Source organism: Carettochelys insculpta, chromosome 25 (genome assembly GCF_033958435.1).
Source record: "Carettochelys insculpta isolate YL-2023 chromosome 25, ASM3395843v1, whole genome shotgun sequence".
Lineage (NCBI taxonomy): Eukaryota > Metazoa > Chordata > Testudines > Carettochelyidae > Carettochelys > Carettochelys insculpta.
In genome coordinates, this window is record NC_134161.1 from 328,764 (window position 1) to 354,389 (window position 25,626).

The window sequence follows — 25,626 nt, forward strand, 5'->3', positions numbered from 1 at the left end:
ACATTCATTCAGTTTTAACAATTTAACATACATTAGGAAATCACTATTTTTTTTTTTAAAATAACATTAAAATCAGATTTCAGATTTTTTTACACTCCAAAAATTCTAACAGAATCCTTTCCTTTCTTAAGCTTTTAACACCTATGTACATTGTTTGACATGTGATCAAGCAAATGTCATTGCTAGGCCTTTTGTTCCTATATTCATTCACTGAAGTTTGAATCCTCCTCTCCAAAAGCAGCCTCAGTGTTTTACACATAGAAAAACACCAATATAAGCAAAGTTAGATCCTGCATTAAGATTGGCTAATGCCTACTCTCTCAGCCCTCTGCTCTGCTCTGGATCTGTTTTCCTTCAAACAAGGTACATTTTAGCGCAGGCTTTTGAACATCTCCAGGCAGATGGTCACCTGCTAAACTCAACATGGCCAAAAGCAAGCTCTTTACCTTTCCCTCCTAACTGCCGAGGTTTCACCATGTAGTGCTTGCTCTGCAAGACTATCACTGGAAAATAGCAGGGTGCTACATTATTCTCACCTCCTCCTGCCCTCATTCATAGTTTTACTCAGATATTTATGGGTTCTCTCTTACATAGACTGTCGGATATCAGGCAAAGTTCTATCTTAAAATGAAACTTGTTCTGTAGTCAGAGCAAAGAGAGATTCTCTCCTCTGGGGCTTCTCAGACATTTGGGAAGATATGAGCTGGAGTGAAGCTTCCCCCGACCCACAAAAGCCTTAATGGGGTTTTTTACTTGCACATATTCGTTCATGCTTAATAAGGTTTGTGCGCCGATTGAACCTTTTCCCACACACCAAGCATTTAAAGGGTTTCTCACCCGTATGGATTCTCACGTGGGTAATAAGGTCTGAGCGCTGACTGAAACTTTTCCCACACTCCAAGCACTTAAATGGTTTCTCTCCTGTGTGGATTCTCATATGGGTAATAAAGCGTGAACGCCAACGGAAGCTTTTCCCACACTCCAAGCATTGATAGGCTCTCTTTTCCTCGGGATTTCTATGCTGGTCTCTGGTTTCCTTGGGATCCTTGCCTCCTCCTGCACATTCAATGGATTCATCCACTTTCTTCCTTTGGCTGTTTCCCAACTTCCTCTCTGACTTGTCCCAATATCTCCAGGGTTTTCTCTGTTCCAAGTACTGGAAAAAATTCCCTTCAGCTCTTCTGAAGAGGGGCGCCTGCAGTTCCTCTTCCTCAGGAGCTTTCCTATGTGGATTCCCATCCTCATCCTCACTCATCAGCTGATCACCTGCTGGGGGACAGAGAGAATCCAGGTAGGAGTCATTGTCTGGGCTGGTACAAAGGACTGAAAGGGGAACAGCAAGGAGAAAAAACACAGGCCCTGAGAGAGAGACTGAGAATTTGGATTCTGCCTCCACATGCTATCTAAACACTCCCAGAGATCTCAAGACAAGGAGAAAATCCATGATTGCTGACAGAGTGTAGGGGAGGGGGCACAGCAATGAGCAATATCTGCCATGACATCTATGGCGCACAGACTGACTGGAGAAGATGAGGCAGAAATGAGGGGGCTCACACCACACACTGGTGATCTTCCCTTTTCTCTCCATTTGCTATATACTTTTTACATCAGTGTCACTGATTCCTCACCTGTGCTGCTGCCTCTTGGGCTCTTCTTTTCCTCAGAGGCCTGGAGATCTGAGCCCCATGGCTCTTCCCCTGCTTCCAGCCAGGCGATCAGGGCAGGTTTGGGAATGGGGAGTCCTGCATGGGGGGCGAGATCAGGCATAAGCAGAGAGCACTGAGGATTAAGGCTGTATGGCTCACAAAGGGCGCAGCCTGAGCTTAATCCGAGCCAATGATTAGCTGGGTTTGTGGGACCTGACAGATGGGAACATGGTCAATGAGCTCCGCTGGCAGGGAGGATGACTTGTTTAGTCTGTGGGAAGAGGCATGGAAGTGAATGGCTGTCACACACTAAGGCTGGCAAGGGGAGGGCAATATAACCCATTTCCCTCCAATCTAACTGAACTGGAAAGAACCTGACTAGATTCAGAAATACAGGTCCCTTATCTTCAATAGCTAAGGGGACAGGAATCCGTACCCAGCGAGGTCACAGTCTGGTAGTTCTCCTGCATGATGTCCCTGTTGAGGAGTGGTCTCCACACTTTTCAGCATCATACCCCCTTTTTGACCCGCACTGCCCCCCACCTTTTCTTCACCCTCATCCAACTTGCCTTTTAACAAAAATTTCAATTTGTAATTTAAAACAAACACAAAAAACACCATATATAAAATATGTAAAATGAAAAACAAGCACAGGGTTTTTTATGGCCCAAAAATTTAATAAAAATGTAATTTAACATCAGAAATAACAGGAAAAAAATAATTTAATCTGACGGTTTGAAAGATCTTAGTGCACAGCACAAATCCTTTTTGATATCCAGTCAATTTATTTGTTTCCTTTTTAATGTGACAAATTGAAAAGGTTTTTTCCACACAGGTATGTTGTCAAAAACAGAAGAATAAAACGTGGTGCTTCTCCAGTTGTCGACTACATTGGGAAATATTTTATCCAAAATTCCTCCAAACATGAGTTTCTAAATAATCTTTCACACCCGAATCATATTTTATTTTGAATGCCTTTTCTTGCAATATTTCTAGCAATGAATTGACATCAACATTGAATGGACTGCATGCTGATTTATGAATGGGGTTTCCAGAAAAGTAATCTGGAAAATAGCAGATGAATTTGTCAGCAAGGCAATCCACATGAAACATTTTTGTTCTTCACATCCTCTTTACAAAGTTCTTTGAAATCTTCAAAGAGTGATGAAAATGTTGGAAAAGATGAAATGTTAGGCATCTGAGTGTGCGTTTGACATTTCCAAAGCTGGATTTTTTCTTTTTTGGTAAATGCTTTGATGGCTTTCTGGTGCGCTATAATGTTTTGCAGCATTGCTTCCTTGAAGCTTCAAATTGAGTTTGTTTGAAGATTCAAAAATTTCCATGAGGTGTGCCAGTGAAAACTGAAACGTTCCATACATAAATTCATGATATAACTCTTCTTTCTTCTGATGCCTAAGGAAAACTTCTGTTTTGTTTTTCAGTTCCAACAATCTCAACAGTATGTACCCTTTGGAAAGCTGTTGTACCTCTGTGTGAACAAGTCTTACGATTCACTCCCAAATCCGCACAAAGAGCTGCAAAATGTCTCATACTGAAAGTGCTTTTTTTTTTTTCACAAAATCGACAACTTTGATGTCCAAATTCAACAAGGCATTGATCTTGGAGTCACTGTGGATAGTTCTCTGAAAAACATCCACTTAATGTGCAGTGGCAGTCAAAAAGGCTAACAAAATGTTGAGAATCTTTAAGAAAGGAATAGACAACAAGCCAGAAAATATATTACCTCTATATAAATCCATGGTAGATCCACATCTAGAATACTGTGTGCAACTGTGGTTACCCCATCTCAAAAATAGATATGTTGGAATTGGAAGAGGTTCAGAAACAGGCAATAAAAATGATTAAGGGTATGGAATGTCTGCCAAACGAGGAGAGATTAATAAGAGTGGGACTTTTAGCATGGTAAATTAAGAGGGGACATGATAGAGGTATATAAAATCACGACTGGTGTGGAGAACGTAAATAAGGAAATGTTATTTACTCCTTCTCACAACACAAGAATTAGGAGTCACCAAATGAAATTAATAGGCAGCACCTTTAAAACAAACAATAGGAAATTTTTTTTTCACATAATGCACAGTTAACCTGTGAAACTCCTTGCTGGAGGATGTTGTGAAGGCCAAGACTGTAGTAGACTTTAAAGAAGAACTAGATAAATTCATGGAGGATAAGTCCATCAATGGATGTTAGCCAGGAGGGGTATGGAGGGTGGTCCTAGCCTCTGTTTGCCTGAGGCTGGAAATGGGCAACAGGAAATTGCTCACTTGACGATTACCTGTTCTATTCATTCTCTCTGGGGCACCTGGCATTGGCCACTGTCAGAAGACAGGATATTGGGTTTGATGGACCTGTGATCTGAGCCAGGATGGCTGCTCTTATGAATCATATATTTTTTTTAGCAGCCAACGCTTGGTTTGTGTATGATGAAGTGACTTGTGGTTACAGCTGGATATTGTTTTCCTTCACCAATGTCACAAATACAGAGTGAGAGCCAAGCATCACTGGAGCACTGGCTATGCATACATCAACCAATTTTCCCCTTGAAATCCTATTTTCTTAAAACAAATCAGAAATTTTCATAACATCAGAAGCTTTTGCTTCCTTCAAAAAAGAGCAGTTCTTCTTTCATAGTTCCATTGCTAATGGGCCAAATGTAGACAAGCAACTAACAGCACCGCACTACATCAGTGATATTGTTGCACTGAATTGTGAAAAAAAGGACATGCCAATACTGCCTCTACAACTTGAAGTTTATGATCTTTCACCACATCATCAATGCAACATTTCACAGAAGTGTCAGAAAGTGACATTTCCCATAGTTTTTTCTTGTTTTCAAAATCAATCACAATATCAGCTGCTTTCAACAAGCAAGGCTTCACAAGAGTTTCTCCAATTATGTGTGCTCTCTTGGCTTTAGCAACGAGCAATGAAAGTTCACAAGATACTTCTACCCCTTTGGCCGATGCTTGATGAAAAGCTCCAGAAGTGTCCAGTTTCATGCAGTTCAAATGATGTTGATGTTTAGCATCAGAAAACTCTTTTGGTTTGTCTGTCATGGTGCTGTGGGGTTCTTCATCAAGTGTCGCTCAAAACGACTAGGTCTCAAGGTGCCATTGCTGAGAACTGTGAGGCATACTCTGCACTTAGGATGATCGATCCTGGTTTGTTTGTTTTTTCCATGACTACCTAATCCATCAATAGAACAGTCTCAAACACTTCCATGAGAGTCAGGGCAAGCCCCAAGATCCCAGACCCTCTCCAGTCCCCTCCTCTCCATCATTTACGGTCCCCAGCCCTTACTCACTCTCCCTGGGCTGAGACAGGAGGTCCAGGCTCTGGGTGGGAATGAGGGATTTGGGAAGGGGTGAAAGTTGCAAGTGCTGGAAGGGAATCTGGGTGAAGGAAGAGGTGGAGAAGGGGTTGCTGGCTCAGGGAGTGGGCTCCAGGTTGAAGAATGTTGGGGCACTGAGCTAACTACAGACTTGTGGATGTGAGGGTGCAGGAGTTCGGGTTGCCTGAATGAGTGGCTCAGGGCAGGGGAGTTGAGAATATGATGGACTCGGGATACAGATTTGCAGTGCATGGATTTGTGCAGTAGTGTTGTGGCAGAAGACGGGATGAGAGGATCAGGACAGGGGGTTTCAGTGTGTGATAGGCTCAGGATTGAGGTGCTTGTGGGAATCGAGGAGTGTTATAAAGCTGTAGCCAGATGGGGGCTTGGCCCTGATTGGGGGATTGTTGGCCAGGCTTCATTTTAAAATAAAATATGTCCAACATGACTATTCCAGCATTGTCTTTATTTATGGGAGGGGATAGGGAACCCATACTCTTGGGGGTCTGGGTGAGGGGAGGGGACACCTCAGTTGATACCAGGGGGTCCCACAGCTACACACCAGAGCCAGCATCTCAGGAAGCGAGTGCCCTGCTTCCCCGCCCTAAACAGCTTTCGTGTTTCCTGAAAAGCCAGGTCTGTTGTCTGTTAGCAACTTCCTTCTGCCTTCCTGTGGGGCAGCTGGGCATCACGTCTGTGCCAGCTCCAGCTGCCCAGGCGGCACACTCCCCCACAGGGGACATGAGCTGCCTGAGCAGTTGGAACTGGCATGGACCCAGGATTCCCACTCCTGTCCCACTCCCCCATGTAAGAAGGCAGCAGGTAGAAGGAAGATGCCGGTAGGCAACAGACCCAGCTTTTCAGGAAATGCTGCAGCTTTTTGTGGAGGGGAAGCAGCACACAAGCTTCCTGAGACACCAGCTCTGGTGAGCAGCTGCAGGACTTCCCCCCAGGTAGCAGGAAGCCGGGGCTACCTCCAATTTTTTTAAGAGGTAATGCCAGCGTGGGCTCTGGTTTGGGGTGGGGGATTGATGGGGGGGGCTGGGTCGCCTTGAATTTCTTCATGCCCCCCCGGGGAGGCACACACCTAGTTCAGAACCTATGCTGCAGACAGCTCTCCGAACTTGGTTCAGCAGAGCCCTCGTCCCTCATGAAACACAAAGCCACCTCCTTGAAGGTCACCAGCACCCACTCGGCCCCATAGTGCCCCAGCTACAACTTTCTTAGTCAGGAAGGAAGTACAAAAAGAGGGCAGCTCTGGGAGGCCCAGAGGAGTAGAACCCCATCCGCACCCTGCTCAGAGTTGCCAGGAGTCCCAGTGGCCAGAGAGGAGGGGAGAGCTCTTTGACTTTTCCACCAGCCAGAGGAGAACAGCATCTTCTCACTTATCACACACCCCTACATGGGGAGCAGGGCTCTGAGCAAGGAACAGGGACAGGAATCCCCTTGTATTTCATTGCACTCTCTCCCTGGGGATTCAGGCTCCAGCTCTGCTCTGTTTTCCTGCACTGTCCAAGGGAGTTATTTCCTCCTCCAGAAATAGGGAAACGGTCAACCAGGAGGAGCTGGGAAGGAGCGAGTGGTGCCCGGCCCGGGGTCCCTGCAGAGCCTGGAACTCAATACTATCACCAGGCTGAGCGAGCGTTTCGCACTGCCCTTTGTCTCTGGGTCCCAGCAACTCCAGCTCTGATGTAAAGGGTGCTGTTAAACCATGTCCAGACGTGGCAGCTTCACGGCAGTGTCCAGGAAAGGGGACGAACTTATAAAGTGGAATGAGCAGAGGAAGGGAGCGAAGTAGTGGGGAGCAAGGTGTGTCCCCCACCACTTTCCCTCTATTTCAGTCTCATTCCCATCAACTCCATGTATGCCTCCCCTGCCCCCAAGCAGCCTTATCCTGGGGATTTCCCAATCCTCCCTCCAGTGCAACATCTGCCCCCATCTTCCCCCCATCCTCCTTCAGCCCCCACATCCATTCCTCATACCCCACTTCTGTCCTTCTCCACGTCCTCCATCACCCCTCCTGACCCCATACTTGTGTCCTTTCCTGTCCCTTCCCATTCTTCCACCAATCCCCTCTCCATCTCTATGTCCCCTCCTCTCCTCATCCTACTTAACACCCTTATGACCCGCCACAACCCTGTGCCCCCCCACCTCCCATAATCCTCCTTCACCTCCTGCTATCCCACACACATTGCAGTGCTGCCAAGTGCTCTCATGCCACCCCTGACTCCATAACGGGCTGGGCCTAGGGCCAGGACTGCAGCAGCTCCACAGGGAGCAGCCTGGGGCCAAACCCTCTCCCGCACCAATCCTGGGGAGACAGGAGTGAGTCTGCCCTGCCCTGCTCTGGACCTGTGCGATGGGCCCTGCTGGAGATCCCCCTTGCTCAGCTGCTCCCAGACTGAAGCTTTCCCCCCACCCCATAAGCCTCTATGAGATTTCTTACTTGCGTGGATCCGTTCGTGCTTAGTAAGGTTTGCGCGCCGATTGAACCTCTTCTCACACGCCAGGCATTTAAAGGGTTTCTCCCCCGTATGGATTCTCCCGTGGCTAATAAGGTCTGAGCGTCGACCGAAACTTTTCCCACACTCCAGGCATTTAAAGGGTTTCTCCCCCGTATGGATTCTCCCATGGCTAATAAGGTCTGAGCGTCGACCGAAACTTTTCCCACACTCCAGGCACTTAAAGGGCCTATCTCCCATATGGATTCTCCCGTGGGTAGCAAGGTCTGAGCGCCGACTGAAACTTTTCCCACACTCCAAGCATTTGTAAGGTTTCTCTCCCGTATGGATTCTCTCATGTTCAATAAGGGCTAGTTTCGTTCGGAAACTTTTCCCACAATGACAGCATGTGTCCGCTTTCTTCCTGGGGCTGTTTCTTTGGTTCCTCTCTAACCTGCCCCAATTACTCCAGGATTTTCTCTGTTCCAAGTATTGGGGAAAATTCCCTTCAGCTCGTCTCAAGATGGGTGCCTGCTGTTCCTCTTCCTCAGGAACTTCCCTTTGTGGATTCCCATACTCGTCTTCACTCATCAACTGATCACCTGCTGGAAGACAGAGAGAATCCAGGCAGGAGCCATTGATTAGGCTGGCACAAAGGACTGAAAGGGGAATAGCAAAGAGGGAAAACACAGTCACTGAGAAAGAGACTGGGAATTTGGATTCTGCCTCCACATCCCATCTAAACACTCCCGAATGTGTCAACGCGAGAGGAAAATTCATGACAGCTGACAGAGTGAAGTCGGGGGAGGGCACAGCAATGAGCAGTATCTACCCTGACACCTGCTGGGCACAGCTGGACCTGGTGGAGATGAAGAAGAACGGAGGGGTTCACACCACACTCTGGGGGTTTTAACCTTTTCTCTCCATTTGCCAAACACTTTCTGTGTCAGTGTCACTGACTCCTGATCTGTGCTGCTGCCTCTTGGGTTTTTCCCTTCCCCGGAGTCCTAGAGATCTGGGACCCATGGTTCTTCCCCCGTTTGGAGCCAGGCAATCAGGGCAGGTTTGGGAATGGGGAGTTGTGCGTGGGGGTGAGATCAGACGTGAGCAGAGAGCACTCAGGATTGGGGCTCTATGGCTCACAAAGGGCACAGCCTGAGTTTAATCTGAGCCCGTGATTAGCTGGGGCTTGTGGGAGCTGACAGATGAGGATATGGTCATTGAGCTCCCCTGGGGGAGGCTGACTTGTCTACTCTATGAGAAGACGCATGGATGCAAATGAATCTCACACACCGCAGCTGGTGTGCAGGGGGTGATGACTCCGTATGCTATTCCCCTTCAGTCGAACTGACCTAGGAAGAACCTGACTAGATTCAGAAGTATAGGCCCCTTAGCTTCAATAGCTAAGGGAATAGAAATCTTTACCCTGTGAGGGCAGTGTCTCACGGTTCTCCTACATGACGTCCCTGTAGTGGGCTCTCTGAACTGGGTCCAGCAAAGCTGTCTGCCCCCCCGTGAAATACACAGCCACCTCCTCAAAGGTCACCGGCGCCTGAAACAACAGGTGCGCCCCACTCAGCCCCTGCTGCCCCAGCCACTGCTTTCCTACTCCTGTAGGAAGCACAAAATAGAGCAGCTCTGAAAGGGCCAGAGGAGCAGAACCTCATCTCTGCCCCGCTCAGAGTGGCGAGGGGGTGCCAGGGGACAGCTTTTTGTCTTTCCCAGCAGACAGAGAAGAGCAGCAGCTTCTCGCTTACCACACACCTATCACGTACATGGCTACGTGGGGACCACGGCTCTGAGCAAGTAACAGGAACAGGAATCCCTTTATTTCACAGCAACGAAGGGTCCTGTGGCACCTTATAGACTAACAAAAGTTTTGAGCATGAGCTTTCATGAGCACAGACTCACTTCATCAGATGCTGGTCTTGGAAATCTGCAGGGCCAGGTATAAATAAGCCAGAGCAAGGGTGGGGATAACAAGGTTAGCTCAGTCAGCAAGGGTGAGGCTTACTACCAGCACTTGATCTGGAGGTGTGAACACCAAGGGAGGGGAAGCTGCTTTTGTATTTAGCCAGCCATTCGCAGTCGTTGTTTAAGCCCTCAGCTCAGGCTTAACCCTGCCCAGGATCCCTGCAGAGCCAGCAACTCCCTGCTATAGCCAGGCTGAGTGAGCAGCTGGCTCCGTCCTCTTCCTCTGGGTCTCAACAGCCGCAGCTTTGATATTAAGAGCGCTAAGGATTGTTAAACAACATGCAGACCTATGAGCTTCATGGCAGCACCTGGGAAAGGTGTTGAAGTTATAATGTAAAATGGAATGATCGGGGGAAGAGCAAAGATCTTGTCTCTACTTCAGTTTCATTCCCAGCAAATCCATAGATGCCGCCCCCCCAGCCACAACCTTATCCTGGGGATTGCCCCATCCTCCCTCCAATGCAACATCTGCCCCCAACTTTCCCACATCCTTTTTTACCCCCACAGCCATCCCTATGCTCCTCCTGTCCCCTCCCAACCTTCCCCCCACACTCCTTCACTCCCTCCTACCCCCATCCCTGTGACCCTCCTGTCCCCATTTCTGTGTCTCCTCCTCCTCCTCAACACTCTCCCGACCCCCAACAATCCTGTGTCCTACTCCTGCCTCTTCCCATCCTCCTTGAACCAGCTGCTCCCCTTCCATTAGCCCCTCCTAGCCTCCTTCACCTCCTGCTACCCCCCACACATTGCTGTGCTGCCAAGTGCTCTCTGACTTCCATGCAACCCCACACGCCATATAGGGCTGGGGTAGAGACAGGACTGCAGCAACTGCACTGGGAGCAGCCTGGGGCCAAGCCCTCTCCCTACAACCTTGGGCACAACTCCTGGGCTGGGGGGGGAGGGGGGCTGAGTAACTTTCTTGCCTGCCCTGGAAGAGGCTGCTGGGACCAGTTGGCGATTCCCCTTTCTCAGACTGAAGCTTTCCCCCCACCCCCACAAACCTTTATGGGGTTTCTTACTTGCATGGATTCGTTTATGTCTAGCAAGGTTTGTGCACTGATTGAACCTCTTCCCACACTCCAGGCACTGAAAGGGCTTCTCTCCTGTATGGATTCTTACATGGGTAATAAGGACTGAGCGCCGACTGAAACTTTTCCCACACTCCAAACATTTAAAGGGCTTCTCTCCTGCATGGATTCTTCCATGGCTAATGAGGCTTGAGCGCTGAATGAAACTCTTCCCACACTCCAAGCATTTAAAAGGTTTCTCTCCTGAATGGATTCTTTCATGGCTAATGAGGTTTCTGCGCTGATTGAAACCCTTCCCACACTCCGAGCATTTATAAGGTTTCTCTCCTGTGTGAAGTCTCTCATGTTCAATAAGGGCTAGTTTTGTTCGGAAACTTTTCCCACAATGACAGCATGTGTCCGCTTTCTTCTTGGGGCTGTTTCTCTGGTTCCTCTCTGACCTGTCCCAATTACTCCAGGGTTTTCTCTGTTCCAAGTACTGCAGAAAATTCCCTTCAGCTGTTCTCAAGAAGGGCGCCTGCAGGTCCTCTTCCTCAGGAACTTTCATGCGTGCACCCCTATCCTCATCCTCACTCATCAGCTGATCACCCGCTGGAAGAGAGAGAGAATCCAGGCAGGCATCATTGTGTGGGTTGATACAAAGGACTGAAAAAGGAACAGCAAAGAGGCAAATTTCGGTCACTGGGGGGGAGACAGAATTTGGATTCTGACTCTACATCCCATCTACACACTCCCGAATATGTCAACACAAGAGGAAAATTCATGACAGCTGACAGAGTGAAGTGGGGGGAGGGCACAGCAATGAGCAATATCTACCTTGACACCTGCTGGGCACAGCTGGACCTGTGGGAGATGACTCAGAACTGAGGGGCTCACACCACACTCTGGGGTTTGAGACTTTTCCCTCCTTTCATCAGATATTTTCTGTGTCAGCGTCACCGACTCCTCACCTGTGCTGCTGCCTCTTTGGCTTTTCCTTTCCCTGCAGACCGGGAGATCTGGGACCTATGGCTCTTTCCATGCTTCTAGGCACGAGATCACAGCAGGCTTGGGAACGGGGAGTTGTGCATGGGGGTGAGATCAGACGTGAGCAGAGAGCACTCAGGACTGGGGCTCTATGGCTCACAAAGGGCACAGCCTGAGTTTAAGCTGAGCCCATGATTAGCTGGGGCTTGTGGGAGCTGACAGATGGGAACACGGTCAATGAGGTCCCCTGGGTGAGGCTGGCTTGTTTACTCTGTGGGAGGAGGCATGGATGCAAATGGCTGTCACACACTGGAGGTGGCAGGGGGAGGGCTATATAACCCATTCCCCTCCAACCTAACTGACCTAGGAAGAACCTGACTAGATTCAGAAATACAGGCCCCTTATCTTCAGTAACTAAGGGGACAGGAATCCTTACCCAGTGAGGTCACAGTCTGGTAGTTCTCCTGCATGATGTCCCTGTAGCGGCCTCTCTGAGCAGGGCCCAGCAGAACCCCCCGCCCATCGGTGAAATCCACAGACACCACCTCAGTCACTGGCATCTGAAACAGGTGCGCCCACCCATTCCCTGCCATTCCAGCCACAACTTTCCTACTCATGCAGGAAGCACAAACAGGGCAGCTCTGAAAGGGCCAGATGAATGGAATCGCACCCCTACCCTGCTCAGACTGGCCAGGAGGTGCCAGTGGACAGACAGAAGGGGCCAGCTCTTTGTCTTTCCCAGCAGACAGAGAAAAGCAGCATCTTCTCACTTACCACACACCTATCACAGACACGGCTCTGTGGGGAGCAGGGCTCTGAGCAAGTAACAGAGACAGGAATCCCTTTGTATTTCACTGCACTCTACCCGAGGGGTTCAGGCTCCAGCACTCTGCTCTGTTTTCCCTGCATTGTCCGGGGGGCTATTTCCTCCTTCAGAAATAAGGAAACGTTCAACCTGGGGAGCTGCGAAGGAGTGTGGGGCACCTGACTAAGGGGCTCTGCAGAGCCTGCGACTCCCTGCTATGGCTGGGCTGAGTGTCTATCTGGCTCTGCCCTGCGCCTGTGGGTCCCAGTGGCCCCATCTATGATATAAAGTGTACTACAGATGGTTAAACAATGTCCAGACCTGTCAGCTTCAAAGCAGCCCCTGGGAAAGTGGATGAATTTATACGGTAAAATGGAATGACTGGAGGAAGAAAGCAAAGAAGTGGAGAGCAAAGTGTGTCCCCCAACACCTTCCCTCTATTGCAGTCTACTTCCCCGCAACTCCATGAATGCCCTACCCACAGCCTCCCCACTGCCTCCAGTGCAACATCTGCCCCCCAGTTCCCCACATCCTCCTTCACCCCCTTGCCCCAACCCTCTACCCCTCCTGTCCCCTCCCATGCTTCCCCCAACATCCTCCTTCACGCCCTCCCACCCCATCCTTGTGCCCCCTCCTGTCCTCTCGTCCATCTCCCCACCTCCTCCTCCACTTCTCCTGCCCTATCCTTCCCCCGACACCATCATTCATTCCCTCCTCTCCTCATCCTCCTTAACACCCTCCTGCACCCCCACCTGCCGTCCGGCCTCCTTCACCAAGCCTGTCCCTTCCTGTCACCCCCTTACACCCTCTTTCACCACCTACTACCTCATACAGACTGCTGTGCTCTCCAGTGCCCTCTGGCTTTCATGCCACCCCCCAGGGCTGGGACTAGGGACAGGACTGCGGCAGCTCCGCTGGAGGCAGCCTATGGCCAAACCCTCCCCCTGCAGCTCAGGGCACTACTCCTGGGAAGAGGAGGGGGGCCAGTATCTCTTTGCTGCCCTGCCCTGGAAGAGGCCCCTAGGAGCAGTGGGATGGGCCCTGCTGGCGATTCCCCATTCTCATCTGCAGCTCCAGGCTGCAGCATCCTAGTCTCTGCAAACCTTCTGCTGGCTGGGGCTAAAGGCTCTCGCCAGGACAAGGAGCTTCCAGCAGCGCCCCAAACTCACTGCAGCCAGCAAGTCCCTTCCTGCAGCCGGGGTTGAACCCAGCCCTGGCTGTGGGACCCACAATTTGATGGCTGCTGGGTCCTAATGAGTGAACTGCGGCACCTGGGTCCACCCAATCTCTGGGCCACACCCTCCCGTCACCAGGCCCCCACACCACCAGGGCTCAGGCTTTCCTGGGCTGCAGGGTAATAAGCAGAAAAGCCACTGTCTCCTTAGCAGAAAGGGACGGGGATATCCCAGTATGAAACCACAGCCCATCTACCCCCTGGCCCTGCCAGTCTGCTTGATTTGTCCCCTGCAGCCCCTTCTCTGCCCCAGCCAGTCAGTGTCCCCCCTTGCTGAGACCCTGGCCACCCTGTTACAACTGGCCCTTTTAGCACCTGTCAAAAGCTGGGAGCTGCAACTGACTACACATGAGGGTGAGGTGAGGGAAGCAGCCAGAACTCAGCAAGCTCCACAGGTGAGGGGAGGGGAGACCCATGGCGCAGGCAGTACCTAAGCAGCCCCCTCCCCATGTGCTGCGCCCCCCCCGCCCCCCCGTGCTGACAGTCCTGCTCCCAGCTGCCATTCTTACCTGGCCATGGGATACCCCTCACTAGAGCCAACAAGAAGTTAACCCCGGAAGGGTAATGGCAGCTCCACCTCTTTCCAAGACAAAGGAAGCCCCCAACCAAGGAGAAGAGTTCTAGATGTATTTCCTCTTCCTGCCCACCAGCAAGGCCCACTCCCAGGGCTCCCAGCATATGCTCAAGGGCTGCAGTTAATTCAATACCTACATCATCATCCACATGGGCCTGGATTTCCCCTTCCCTCTGGGGCTCCTTCCCCCTGCACCAAGGTACATGGACCACATGGTGCAGGAGGTGGGGCCCTAGGGCTCTATGTGGAAGTGGGAGAGGAGTTGTCCCACACTGGCAGTCGGAGCGGGAATTTGAGATGGAGCCAGCAGGCCCCTGCTCTGTTAAAAGTTTGTGGTCTCTCTTCTCAGGGGGAAAAACCGGGCTGGCTCCTGGAACCCATGTGGGGTAGGCAGAGAGGTGGCAGCTTGCTCTCAAGAGGAGCAGGCATTTCCATCTTATCCTGTGCTCAGAGAGGGCCTTATCAGGGGAGGTTAAAGGAGCAGCCCCTGTGGGCCTGGAGCTCCCATAGTACTTTGAGCGATGAAGCAGGAATTGCTGGGTGATGCTGCCACAAGGGACACCTGTGCGCAGAGATCTTCATTTCCTCCCCCAGAGAGGATGCCATCTGTACCTGACTGAACACACATGGGTGTCTCTGCAGCGGTCAGAACTTCCCCTACCTCCAAGCAGGGCAGGACACAGTGATTTGTCCTGCAGACACACACCGACCTAGCGGCCGAAGGCAGCTGTCAGCTGTAGAAGGGAAGAGGGTGTATTGTAACCACCACACAGCATCATCACTGGCCCTGTTCTCCCTAGCCCTGCAGAAAGAGCTGGTGAGGGCTGCCAAGGTTGCACGAGGCTCCTTGCTGCTCTCCCAGGCCATGTGGAGGGGGCATATTTAAACCCTTCCATGTCTGGGGGCTGACACCAGGCCCAGAGGAGGTGGGCTTTTATCAGTCTGCAACAGTCACCTTCAGGATGTTAGGCTGCCAGGAGGGCGTGGGCATAGTGGGAGTTGCAGCACCACTACAAAGCCCCGCACTTTCACCTGCCCAGCACTGCTGCCACCGAAGCAGTGGGACAGGCTACCTGATGAGCTGCCCTGTGATGGGGCACAGGGCACAGACCGTCTCAGTGACAAGGTCACGCAGGAAGTCTGGGTCAGAACAGGGAACTGAACATAAGGCCTTGAGACCAAGTGCAGGGCCTGAAATGACAGAAGAACTCTCCTCGTGTTCATCTACTACAGAGCTCCCCCACAGAACACTCATCAGCCCTCCCTCAGCCCCAGAGCCCAGCCCAGCCCAGCCCTTCTCTCTGGCAGGAACCAGCATGTCACAGATCAGTCACTGCTAGGAAAGGTCTCTGGCAACCATACCCTCCCTCCCAGGGGTACCCTGCTGGCACTAACAGCAGCCAGCCCCAGCCCCAGCGCTCTAGTACTTGCTGTTCCTCCCCGTGCCCTTCCAATCACATCTCCAGCCAAGACAGAACATGGCCAAGATGATGGGGAAGCACATGGAGACCTGGGTTGTGGGAAGAGCAGCGCCACTGTCATGCCCCCAAACCTGCTTCTCCTGGGAGAGGCCATGGAGGGGACACTCTCTCACACAGGAGCCAATGATATTACTGGGGCTGTGTCACATGACTGGATTCTTACATTGGGCCTGGATGCCATTTTAACGCCCAATGTGGCTATTGGCCCCAAATATTGTGCTGGGGAGCCATGTGAGGTGTCTAAGGAAAGCTAATGATGCTCTGAATCTGCGTACGCTGCTTGTGTGTCTCGATATTGCTTGCATGTAAAGTTATAAATTTTAGCTCTGCAGATGTTTTAGAAATGTTTCAGTGGTGAGGTTCACAATGGGAGGTGGGGTTCCACCCCAGCCAGGGAAACAGACTGAGCAAAGGCCCAAAGGGCCAACACCCAATCTGTGATGTTGGGGGTTTTCTTTCTGAGACTGCAACAAAGGGAAACACAGCACAGTGACCCACTGGGTCAGGCAGTAAGCCAAGACCCATGGCAGAAGAATGGAAATTTCCCTTCACATATCAAAAAACTATAAGATGGGCCCTGGCAGGTCCTTTCCTTGTTCTTCAGCCCTCATGAGTTAAGCTTATCTGGACTAGTGGCCCATCCCTCAAAGGAATGATGTGGACTTAGCAGTGTCCATCTTGGATCTTTTGTCTTGTGGTCTCCCAGGGTCCATGTCCCAGCATGTGGACCCCAGTGGGCCGGACCTACAGTGCCCCAGTGACTGAGTCTGTGTGACCTGAAATGAAATTTCAGAGACTCTCAAGAATCAGGAAATGTCATCACTGGCCTGCATCAGTAGTTATGGACGACGTATGTAAAACATCACTTTCACAATTCTTCTTTCTAACCTCTTTCTTTTTTTATCATCATCATCATCAATAAATCTTTAGATACGTAGATCTAAAGAATTGGTGAGTATGTTGTTTTCGGTAAGACCCAAGTATATATTGACCAGAGTCCGGGGCTGGGCCCTGTGGGGCGTGGAAGAATGTGTGTGGTGTTGGGAGAAACAGACTTAAAAACTTCTCAACTTAAGTTGGGGGTTGTTGGTCTGGGCTGGTACAGCAGCTGAGAAGTCTGTGGGTTTGCTTGTGTGGCTTCTGGCTGGCCAGTGGGGCTGGAAGAGACGCTGTTGTGGCTCGTTGGATTTGCCTCAGTGAGAAGGAAATCCCAGACTGGGGCCATAAGTGGCCCAGATTTTAAGCAAAGATACCTTGGACTGATTGCTCTAGCTGTGCCCAGAAATTCCATCCCATCACAGGCTGACACTACTGACACTGGGGGACCCTGAACCAAAGCCAGCCTAGTTGCTGCAGAGCCCACAAAGCTTGTGACACCCCCGGGGACAGGAATCCTCACCCAGCCAGAGCATGGTCTCATAATTCTCCTGCATCACCTCCTTGTAGAGGGCTCTCTGCCCCAGGTCCAGCAGAGCCCATTCCTCCTCAGAGAAACACACAGCCACCTCCTCAAAGGTCACCAGCTCCACCGCAGCCATTTCCTCTCTCTGTCTCTGCAGGGCAGGGGCTGAGCTGCAATAAGACAGGGGAGTTCTGCACCTGTCAGGGGAGAAGGGCAATTGGAGACATTTCTGAAGGAGCTTTAATCCTTCCCACACCCCCAATCTCCCCAGAATCTTCCCCTGCTGACAGCTGTGCTGGACTCTGACATTTGGTGAAATGCTTGAGCCAGGCTGTTACAGAAACCCCACATATAAGTCACCTCCCAAATCCATAGTCATTTCTCTCAATACACAGCTTGAGTTTCAACATTACTGTGCCTGCAACAATGGGATTCGATCCTGAGCACCCCATGTGTCTGATAAACAAGCCGCATGTAGGGGGTCTAAATTTAGGCTCTTGTAGTTAAAGCCCTCCGTCTTCCTTCATTTATTTGTGGCATAGACCTAGGGCCAGAGACTGAAGAGCCCTCAGAGATCCAGCAGTTCCTGTCCACGAGCAGACTTACACCGTGGAGGCCAGTCAGATCTCGGCCCTTTGGCACACTGAGCATTTTAAACCAAGACCATATTTAATCTGAAGTGATAGAATAGTGAAATCTCTGGGAGTTAAGGTCCTGCAACGTGTGTTTTAATGTCACACCATTAGCGTCACACCATGTAGACAAGCCCATTACAAGGAAGCAGAATGAGGGAAAACGAGGATTCATAAACTCCGTGTTAATTCCTTTAGCTTGAAATCCACAAAAGCAGGAGCTCAAAGACATTCAAAACACAAATACCCGTGATGGCCAGGCAGACGCGCTGAGTCCCACGGTCAGTATCAGAGCTTGTCACAATGTTTAACTCTGCATCTGAGTCAGCATTAGTCTGTATCCTCAGTGCTACGAAAGTGTCGCTTTCAGCTTGGACTGATGAACAAGCGTTAGCTATTGCCCTACTGAATCAGTGGGGCAGAGCCAAAGCTGGCAAGGCTGGCACTATGCTGCGTATGCAACCCAGTCAAAAAAGGGGTAATGCAGGTTGTGTGGATGAAGACCATCACTGAAATGTACCACAACGGACATAGCACGCACAGACAGCAGTGACAGTGAAGTGTCCAGGTAGAAGTATAAGCACATGAAGAGAAATACAACGTCTAGCTGTCCAGGACATAATAGTGATGGAGAACAGTTTGTACTTCAGAGTTTGCAGGGTGGGGAATTCCTTACCAATAAAGAACTGAGTTTTTATTACCAAAGATTTTTTCAGAATTTCTTGGTGTTTTCACATTCAAAAACCTGGTCTGCAGGACTATTTGAGAACCAAAATCTACCCAAGTGGTCACATGTGACTAAGCACTCGGCTGCTGGGCAGAGAGGAAAAGCCACCTCTTACAAAGGCAATGCCCACTGGAGGATGAGTGGAAACTGAAGTAGTTTTGACACCGACACAGGAAATATGTCAGGCTGGGGATCACACGATCCCAAAGAATAAGCTTCTGTAGAGAAAAAAACCCCTAAGGCCACTTCCACCCATGCCACTTTTACCGAAAGTAGCATGCTAATAAACAGCCCAAAAAAGCTACTGAGGCATGGATGTAAACTTCCGGTGCCTCATTAGCATACAGTCACATGATTTGGAGGCCAGAAGAACCTCTTCCGGACTCCAAAACAGCTTGTAGGGGGCAGCCCCGGGGGATCTCGCGGAAGGAAATCCTACTTGCGGAAGCCTCTTCTTCCCAAAAATTTTCAGGAAGGGGCCTCCGGAAGGAAGATTTCCTTCCATGAGATTCCCCGGGGTCTGCCTCTCCATATGCTGTTTTGGAGTCCGGAAGAGCCTCTTCCAGACTCCAAATCACGTGACTGTATGCTAATGAGGCGCCAGAAATTGACATCCATGCCTCATTACCATTTTTCGGGCCATTTATTAGCATGCCACTTTGGGGGAAAAGTGGCATGTGTAAACACAGCCGAGGAATTCATGAAGTGGCAGCAGTGACAAAGTGCTGCACTAGCAACGCTGGGGCGTGGGACGGCAGCAATGGCCAAAGCAGAATATTTTCCACAATCTCTGGCTGTTGGAAAGACAGCGATGGATAACAGCAGCTCGGGGGTGGGGAGGCCACAGGGTTGACATGCTCAGAGCAATACAACTAACACTGCCAGAGGTCAGCGAGGGGCAGCAGAAATAAGCCATGGCCAGACAGGCCGCGCAGCTCAGATGATGGGAACAGTGGGTGGGACACACGAGCCAACTCCTGAAAGTTTTTATATACACACAGAACCCCCCTGGGATCCCTTCAGCCCCTAATCCCCCGCCCAGCCGTGGCAGCGGTGGGATGGGGCTGGAGCTACAGCCAGTCACTGACTGTGGTCTCACGCCCAGGTGCAGCACCGAGCTGTGCTGGGCTCAGAGCAGCTGCCTGATACAGACTCTGGCACCCAACCAGCCTGCAGCAGGAAGGGGGTGTTGAGATGCCCCATCCTGACAGTGGGACAAACCCTCCCCCTAGGTCTGCCCCCATGACAGCCAGCTTCTGCCTCCAGCCTGCATCACTTGCCCCGTTCTCTCCCCGGGATTCCCCTCCCACACAGGCCGGCTGGGCCTGGCATCTGCTCTGAACCTGCCCCCTCTGATTTCACTCCTCACTCCCTGGCCTGGGCACTGCTCCCCATCCCCAGTGCAGTCAGTTCGACCAAACACAGACCCCATCCCCCAACATATCCCAAGCAGCTGGGGGCGGGGCAGCCGCGTCACGAATCATGGGTAGTTAGAATGAGCGAAATGAACAGTAAGTTGCCGGAGAGAGGCCCAGAGCCAGTGCTCCAGGGGATTAGGGACTTGTTTGCCACTTGGAATACAGCACTGTGTGCTGAGAAAAGCAAAATCACACAAAGGCGCCAATTCCCAGATCAAAAGCTAACAAGGAAGAAACACACCAAGGGTGCTGCTACCCAGTGCTTGTGGCTGAGGTAAGCAGAACTGGGGTGATGTAAGCAGGATGTTCCAAAAGTGGTCACAGGCAAGCACCCCGCCCGGACTGAGGGCTGCGACCAACGAACCGAGCGGCCTCCCGCCCGGACTGAGGGCTGCGACCAAGGAGCTGAACATCCCTTCCTCTACACCGTCTCCTACTCAGAAGATAACCAGTACATCAATTTGCCACACAAGGCAGAGTCCAGGCCTTCGGCACAATGGGGTGCTGTGCACATTGGACTCTGGCCTCAACCGAGCACCCAACATTCCCTGGGGCTTGGCCAGCCCCAGTGGGGGAGCGTGCTGATGGGAGGGTGTGTGTGTGGGGGGGGGGTGGGTTATAAGCCTGAACGTACTTAAGTGGGTTAAAACTTGGGCTGTTAAATTGGGATAAAACTTAGCCCATTAATTGTTCAAGCTGCACGTTACTTTTGATCGTCTTTCTACTTGGTAATGATTCCACTGAAACGTGGTTTCAAACTGCTACCAGAGTTACACACAATCAAGTCATTTTTGCTGTGCAAATTAATGGTTCTCCGAGTTCTTATCTGGGACCCACTGCCGGCCTGAGCCACTGTGCAGCAGCGCCCGTTTTGTGACATCCGCTGTTTGGATGGGGCAGTTCAGGCCACCCAGACTCGGTCCTCCCAGTACCAGCAGCTCCGTGGCTGCTCCTCTGGGATGGGAAGAACCTGTGTGGTGTAGGTAAGGTTGGGTTTCCTCATGTCCCACGTGTGAGGAGGGATATGGGCTGTGGCACAAGGGAAGTTGGTGTGTGCACAGGAACTGCTCGTGTGACTTCTGCCAGCCAGTGTGGAACAGGAATGCTCTATGTGACTGGCTTGGTGCCATACCGTGGACGACCCCCAACCTGAAGTGGTCAGTAGCCCCGTCTTTAACCTACTGGCCCTGAGTTCGCCTCTCAGCAGAGCCCAGAAAACTTCCAGTATTACAGGGTAATTTCCTTCCCCTCTCTGCACCAACTGCCCCCACACTGCCACAGGGTGGGGGGCTTTCTCCACCCCTCGCTGTCTGCCAGGGCAGCCCAGCCGCCTTTCTGCAGTCTGCTTTGGCTTCAAACGCCCCAAGGTGCCAACAGGAGCGCTGTGATCTGCGGGGGAGAGGGCAGATTAGCTCTAACCACCTCTCCTGGCCTCCAAGGCTGCTAATCTCTGCCCACAGCCTGTAGCTCTGAGCAGTCTCCGGGGTTCCCATGTGCAGCCAGCCTGAGCCCAGAGCTAACTGTGAGTGAGTGGGGCTGACACAGGGGAGCAGTTCAGCCATGCAAAGGGGCAGCCAGGGGCAGGTGGGTGTGGCAGTGACATCACAAGGGCCTTTTGCAGCTCCTCAGCTGATTGGTTACAGGAGGTGGGGAGGCGGTGACCTCAGAGTCCATGGCAACAGGCAGGTGGGACAGGCTGCAGGGAGGGGCCATCTCAGAGACACCCCCCATGGGTCTCCTCCCTCAGCGCTGTGCTGGAGGCCAGGGAGAGAGTTCAGGGGGAGGAAGGGGAGCGCTACGAGCAGCAGCTGCGGAGTTTCTCCTGTCCCACGATGGAGCAAGCAACAGATGTGCCGGGTTGCGGGGGGCGGGGAGTGCTGGTGAGAGGTTTAGTACCTGCAGCCAGAGCCCCTGGGGCCGGGTACATGGATTTTGGGGGGGCCACTGGACAAAGTGGGGAGAAGTTTTCCTGTCAGGCCTTTGTCCCTCAGTCATTGTGGGCATGAGAGTGTCTCGATTTCCGATTCCTAGCTCCACACTCCATGCAGGTGAGTGACTGGCAGTGCAGAGGGGCCATGGGGCAGCTGGTCCCTTAAGGGGACTCCAAGCTAGAGCCATCTCACCAATGCCCAAGTGAGACCCAAAGCAGAAGCCACTGTGCCTGGGGCCAAGACCAAGGACATCCCACCAGGGGCCAAAGCCGGAGCTTCCACAACTATGGCTAAAGCTGGACCTACTGTGCCCAGGGCCAGGCCAAGGGGTGGACCAAGCTGGAGCTTCTGCACTTAAGACCAGGACTGCAGCTGCCAACCCCAGGGCCTCCCAAGGACATAGCTGGACCCATGTTGCCTGGGGCCAAAGCCAGAGCCACCTTGCCAGAGTCCACAGCCAGATCTGCCCCACCCAGGGCCAAAACCAGAGCCACTGAACTCAAGGTTAAACCTCGAGCCACCATGCAGGGGGCCACAGCTGGGGCTGCTGCCTCCAGGGCCACATCCAAAGCCCCCCCCCCACATGGGGCTACAGCCAGAACTTCCCTGCCCAGACCCACAGCCAGAGCTGCCCCACCCCAGAGCCAAAGCCAGAAGCGCCTGCCCATGGTCCAACCCAGAAGGGCCCAAAGCTGGAGTTTCCACATCAAGGGACAAAGATGGAGCTGCTGTGCCTGGAGCCGAAGCCTCCACAACTAGGACCAGAGCTGGAGCTGCCGTGCCCATGGTCAAGGCTGGAGCCACTGCATCCGTAGCCAAGCCCTGAGCCATCACACCCAGGGCTAAACCCACAGACACCTCGCCCAGGGCCAAAGATGGAGCTGCCCTGCCCATGGCCAATGATGATGCCTCTGCACTCAGTGGCAGTGCTCACACCTTCACAAAGAGGGTCAAAACTGGAGCTGCTCCACCCAAAACCAAGCCCACAGCCAGCTTTGCCCAGGGCCAAAGCTGGAGCCACCCCACCCTGGGCCACAGTTAGTACTGGAACCAAAACCAGAACATCCCAACCAGAGCTGCCTCACCCCAGGCCAGAGCAAGAGCAGCCTTATCCAGGGACAAAAGCAGAGCCACCACACCAGAAGTGCCAGCCCAGGGCCAAAGCTGGAGCCTCTGCACGAGGGGCGAATCCACAGCTGTCGTGCCCAGGGCCAAACTGGAGCCAAATCACCCAGGGCTACAGCCAGAATGTCCCACACAGAGCTGAACCCAGAGCCACCGCACCTGGAGCCAAAGCCAGAGTTGCCAGGCTCAGAGCCAAGGCCAGAAGCACCTGCCTGCAGCCAAACCCAGAGCTCTGTTTGCTATGGAGAAAGATACAGCTGAGGCACCCAGGGCCAAAGCCAGAGCCACTGAGCCTGAGGCCAAAGCCTGAATCCCCCTGGCAGGGGCCAAAGCTGGAGTCTGTGACTAGGGTCAAAGCTAGAACGGCTGCACGCAGGGCCAGAACCAGCCCCACCAGGCCACCATGACCAAGGCTGGAGCCAGCCTGCCACAGCCAAAGAGAGAGGCGCATTCTGGGGGGCCCACAGCCACTGAAACTGGGGCCAAAGCTGAAGCCTCCATGCACAGGGCCAAAGCCAGAACCCCCCACCCAAGCCCGCAGCTGGAGCCGCCCTACCCAGCATAAAAACCAGAGCTGCGTACCTGCGGCAAACCTGGAGCCACCACCCAGGGCCCACAGCCACCACCTCTGTGCTCCAGGCCACAGTCAGAGCCACAGTCAAAGCTTCCCTTTCCAGGCCCACAGCCAGCTCATTCACACATGGAGCCCAAGCCAGAAAGTCCCTGCCTGGGGCCAAAGCTGGAGTCACCAAGCCCAGGGACAAAGCCAGAAGCTTTTCATGGGGGACCAAAGCAGGAGCTGCCAAGCCCTAGCTCAAGGCAGGAGGTGCTGTTCTTGCAGACACACTCAGACACACCGTGCCCACAGCCAAGGCTGGAGCTGCTGTGTCATGGGCCACAGCCCATGCTCCTTTGTGCTCCAGGCCACAAAGATGGGGCCATGATTGCCGAGGCCAAAGGTAGAGCCTCCACCCCCCAAGGCCAGAGCTGAAACCTCCACACACTAGGCCACAGACAGCGCTGCTGATTCCTGGACAAAAGCTGAAGCCTCTGTACCCAGGGCCAAAGACAGAGCCACTGCACCTAGAGTCAAAGCCACAACCTCCCTGTTGGGGCCAAATTCAGAGCTGCCCAGATTGGGGATGAAGCTGGAGAAGCCCCCTCCCCCCCCCGGGGCCAAACGCAGGAGCTCAGCGCCCAGAGCTAAAGCCAGAAGTGCCCGTCCAGGGTCAGAACGAAAACTTCCATGCAGGGGCCGAAAGCCAGAACCACCACAACCTAGATGCTCCTCGGGGCTACGTCTCCACGTGAAGCCTACATCGAAATAGGCTATTTCGATGAATAACGTCTACACGTCCTCCAGGGCTGGCAACATCGATGTTCAACTTCGACGTTGCACAGCACAACATCGAAATAGGCGCTGCGAGGGAACATCTACACACCAAAGTAGCACACATCGAAATAAGGGTGCCAGGCACAGCTGCAGACAGAGTCACAGGGCAGACTCAACAGCAAGCCGCTCCCTTAAAGGGCCCCTCCCAGACACACTTGCACTAAACAACACAAGATCCACAAAGCCGACAACTGGTTGCAGACCCTGTGCATGCAGCATGGATCCCCAGCTGCCGCAGCAGCAGCCAGAAGCCCTGGGCTAAGGGCTGCTGCACACGGTGACCATAGAGCCCCGCAGGGGCTGGAGAGAGAGCGTCTCTCAACCCCTCAGCTGATGGCTGCCATGGAGGACCCCGCTATTTCGAAGTTGCAGGACGCGCAACGACTACACGGTCCCTACTTCGACGTTGAACTTCTAAGTAGGGCGCTATTCCCATCCCCTCATGGGGTTAGCGGCTTCGACGTCTCACCGCCTAACGTCGAAGTTAACTTGGAAATAGCGCCCGGCGCGTGTAGCCGTGACGGGCGCTATTTTGAAGTTAGTGCCGCTACTTCGAAGTCGCGAGCACGTGTAGACGCAGCTCACAGGAGCTACGGCCGGAAGCACCTTGCCTGGGGCGGAAGACAGAGGTGCCCATCTCTGGCCCGAAAAGGGAGCCCCCACGCCCTGGGAGGGCTTGCACGTGGCGAAAGCCACAGCCGCTCTGCCCCGGGCCAAAGCGAGAGGCACCCGGCTCAGGGCCACGTTCAAACCCGCCTGGAGCTAAACACGTGCTGACCGCCCCGGCGCCAAACGCAGAGCCTCCATGCGCGCGGCCAAAGGAAGAGCCGCTCAGCCAGGGGCCTAGGCCGGGGCCTGGGCAGCTGGGGCGAGAGGTGGAGCCGCCCCCGAGCCACGGCCAGAACCTCTGTGACAGTTCTGGAACCGCCACACCCGGGGCCAGAACCAGAGCAGCACGTGGGGTAAAAGCTGGAGCCGCCCTTCCTGGGACCCCGTTAACACTCGCCTCAGCCGGGGCCGGAGCCGGAGCCGGAGCCGCTACGTCCCTGCCCCGGCCCGCGGCCGCCCCACCCGCCCAGAGCCGACACAGCCTCCACCCCGCGGCCAGAGCCACCAGCCCTGCGCAAGGGCACAGCCGGAAGCTGCTCACCGCGAGCTGAAGCGCCCGGGACCGGGGCCAGCTCCGCCCGCACAGCGCCGCCCCCCATCCACCCCGGGGCTAGACCCGCCCCGCCCCTCGCAGCCCTTTCCCCTCACCGGGCGCTCCGGCCGGGAGCCGCCGCCTCAGCGCTCACTGAGCATGCGCAGTACCGACCACCGGCGCTCTGCCCTCACCCCGGCCCGGGGGGTAACAGACAGGCAGGAGAAGGGGCCAATCGCAGCAAGGGAAGGGCGGACACGGAGCAGAGAGTTGGACAGTGATTGGCCGGGATGTCCAGCGCCATGGAGAGGTACGACAGCTGATGGGGGCGGAGTCGAGCGCCAAAAAGGCAGAGC

The 25,626-nt window shown here is 53.0% G+C and overlaps 1 protein-coding gene across 1 annotated transcript; it reads right to left on the reverse strand.

Moving 5' to 3' along the window:
* LOC142001595 (uncharacterized) lies at positions 1 to 25,435 on the reverse strand. The gene is made up of 6 exons (XM_074976997.1): positions 25,387 to 25,435; positions 16,901 to 17,100; positions 10,433 to 11,032; positions 7,445 to 8,044; positions 1,629 to 1,742; positions 1 to 1,269 (listed from the first exon to the last, which is right to left on the reverse strand). The coding sequence occupies exons 2-6, from the start codon at positions 17,037 to 17,039 to the stop codon at positions 737 to 739; spliced, it is 1,986 nt and encodes a 661-aa protein (XP_074833098.1). The 5' UTR covers positions 17,040 to 17,100; positions 25,387 to 25,435; the 3' UTR covers positions 1 to 736.
* Positions 25,436 to 25,626: the final 191 nt, after the last annotated feature.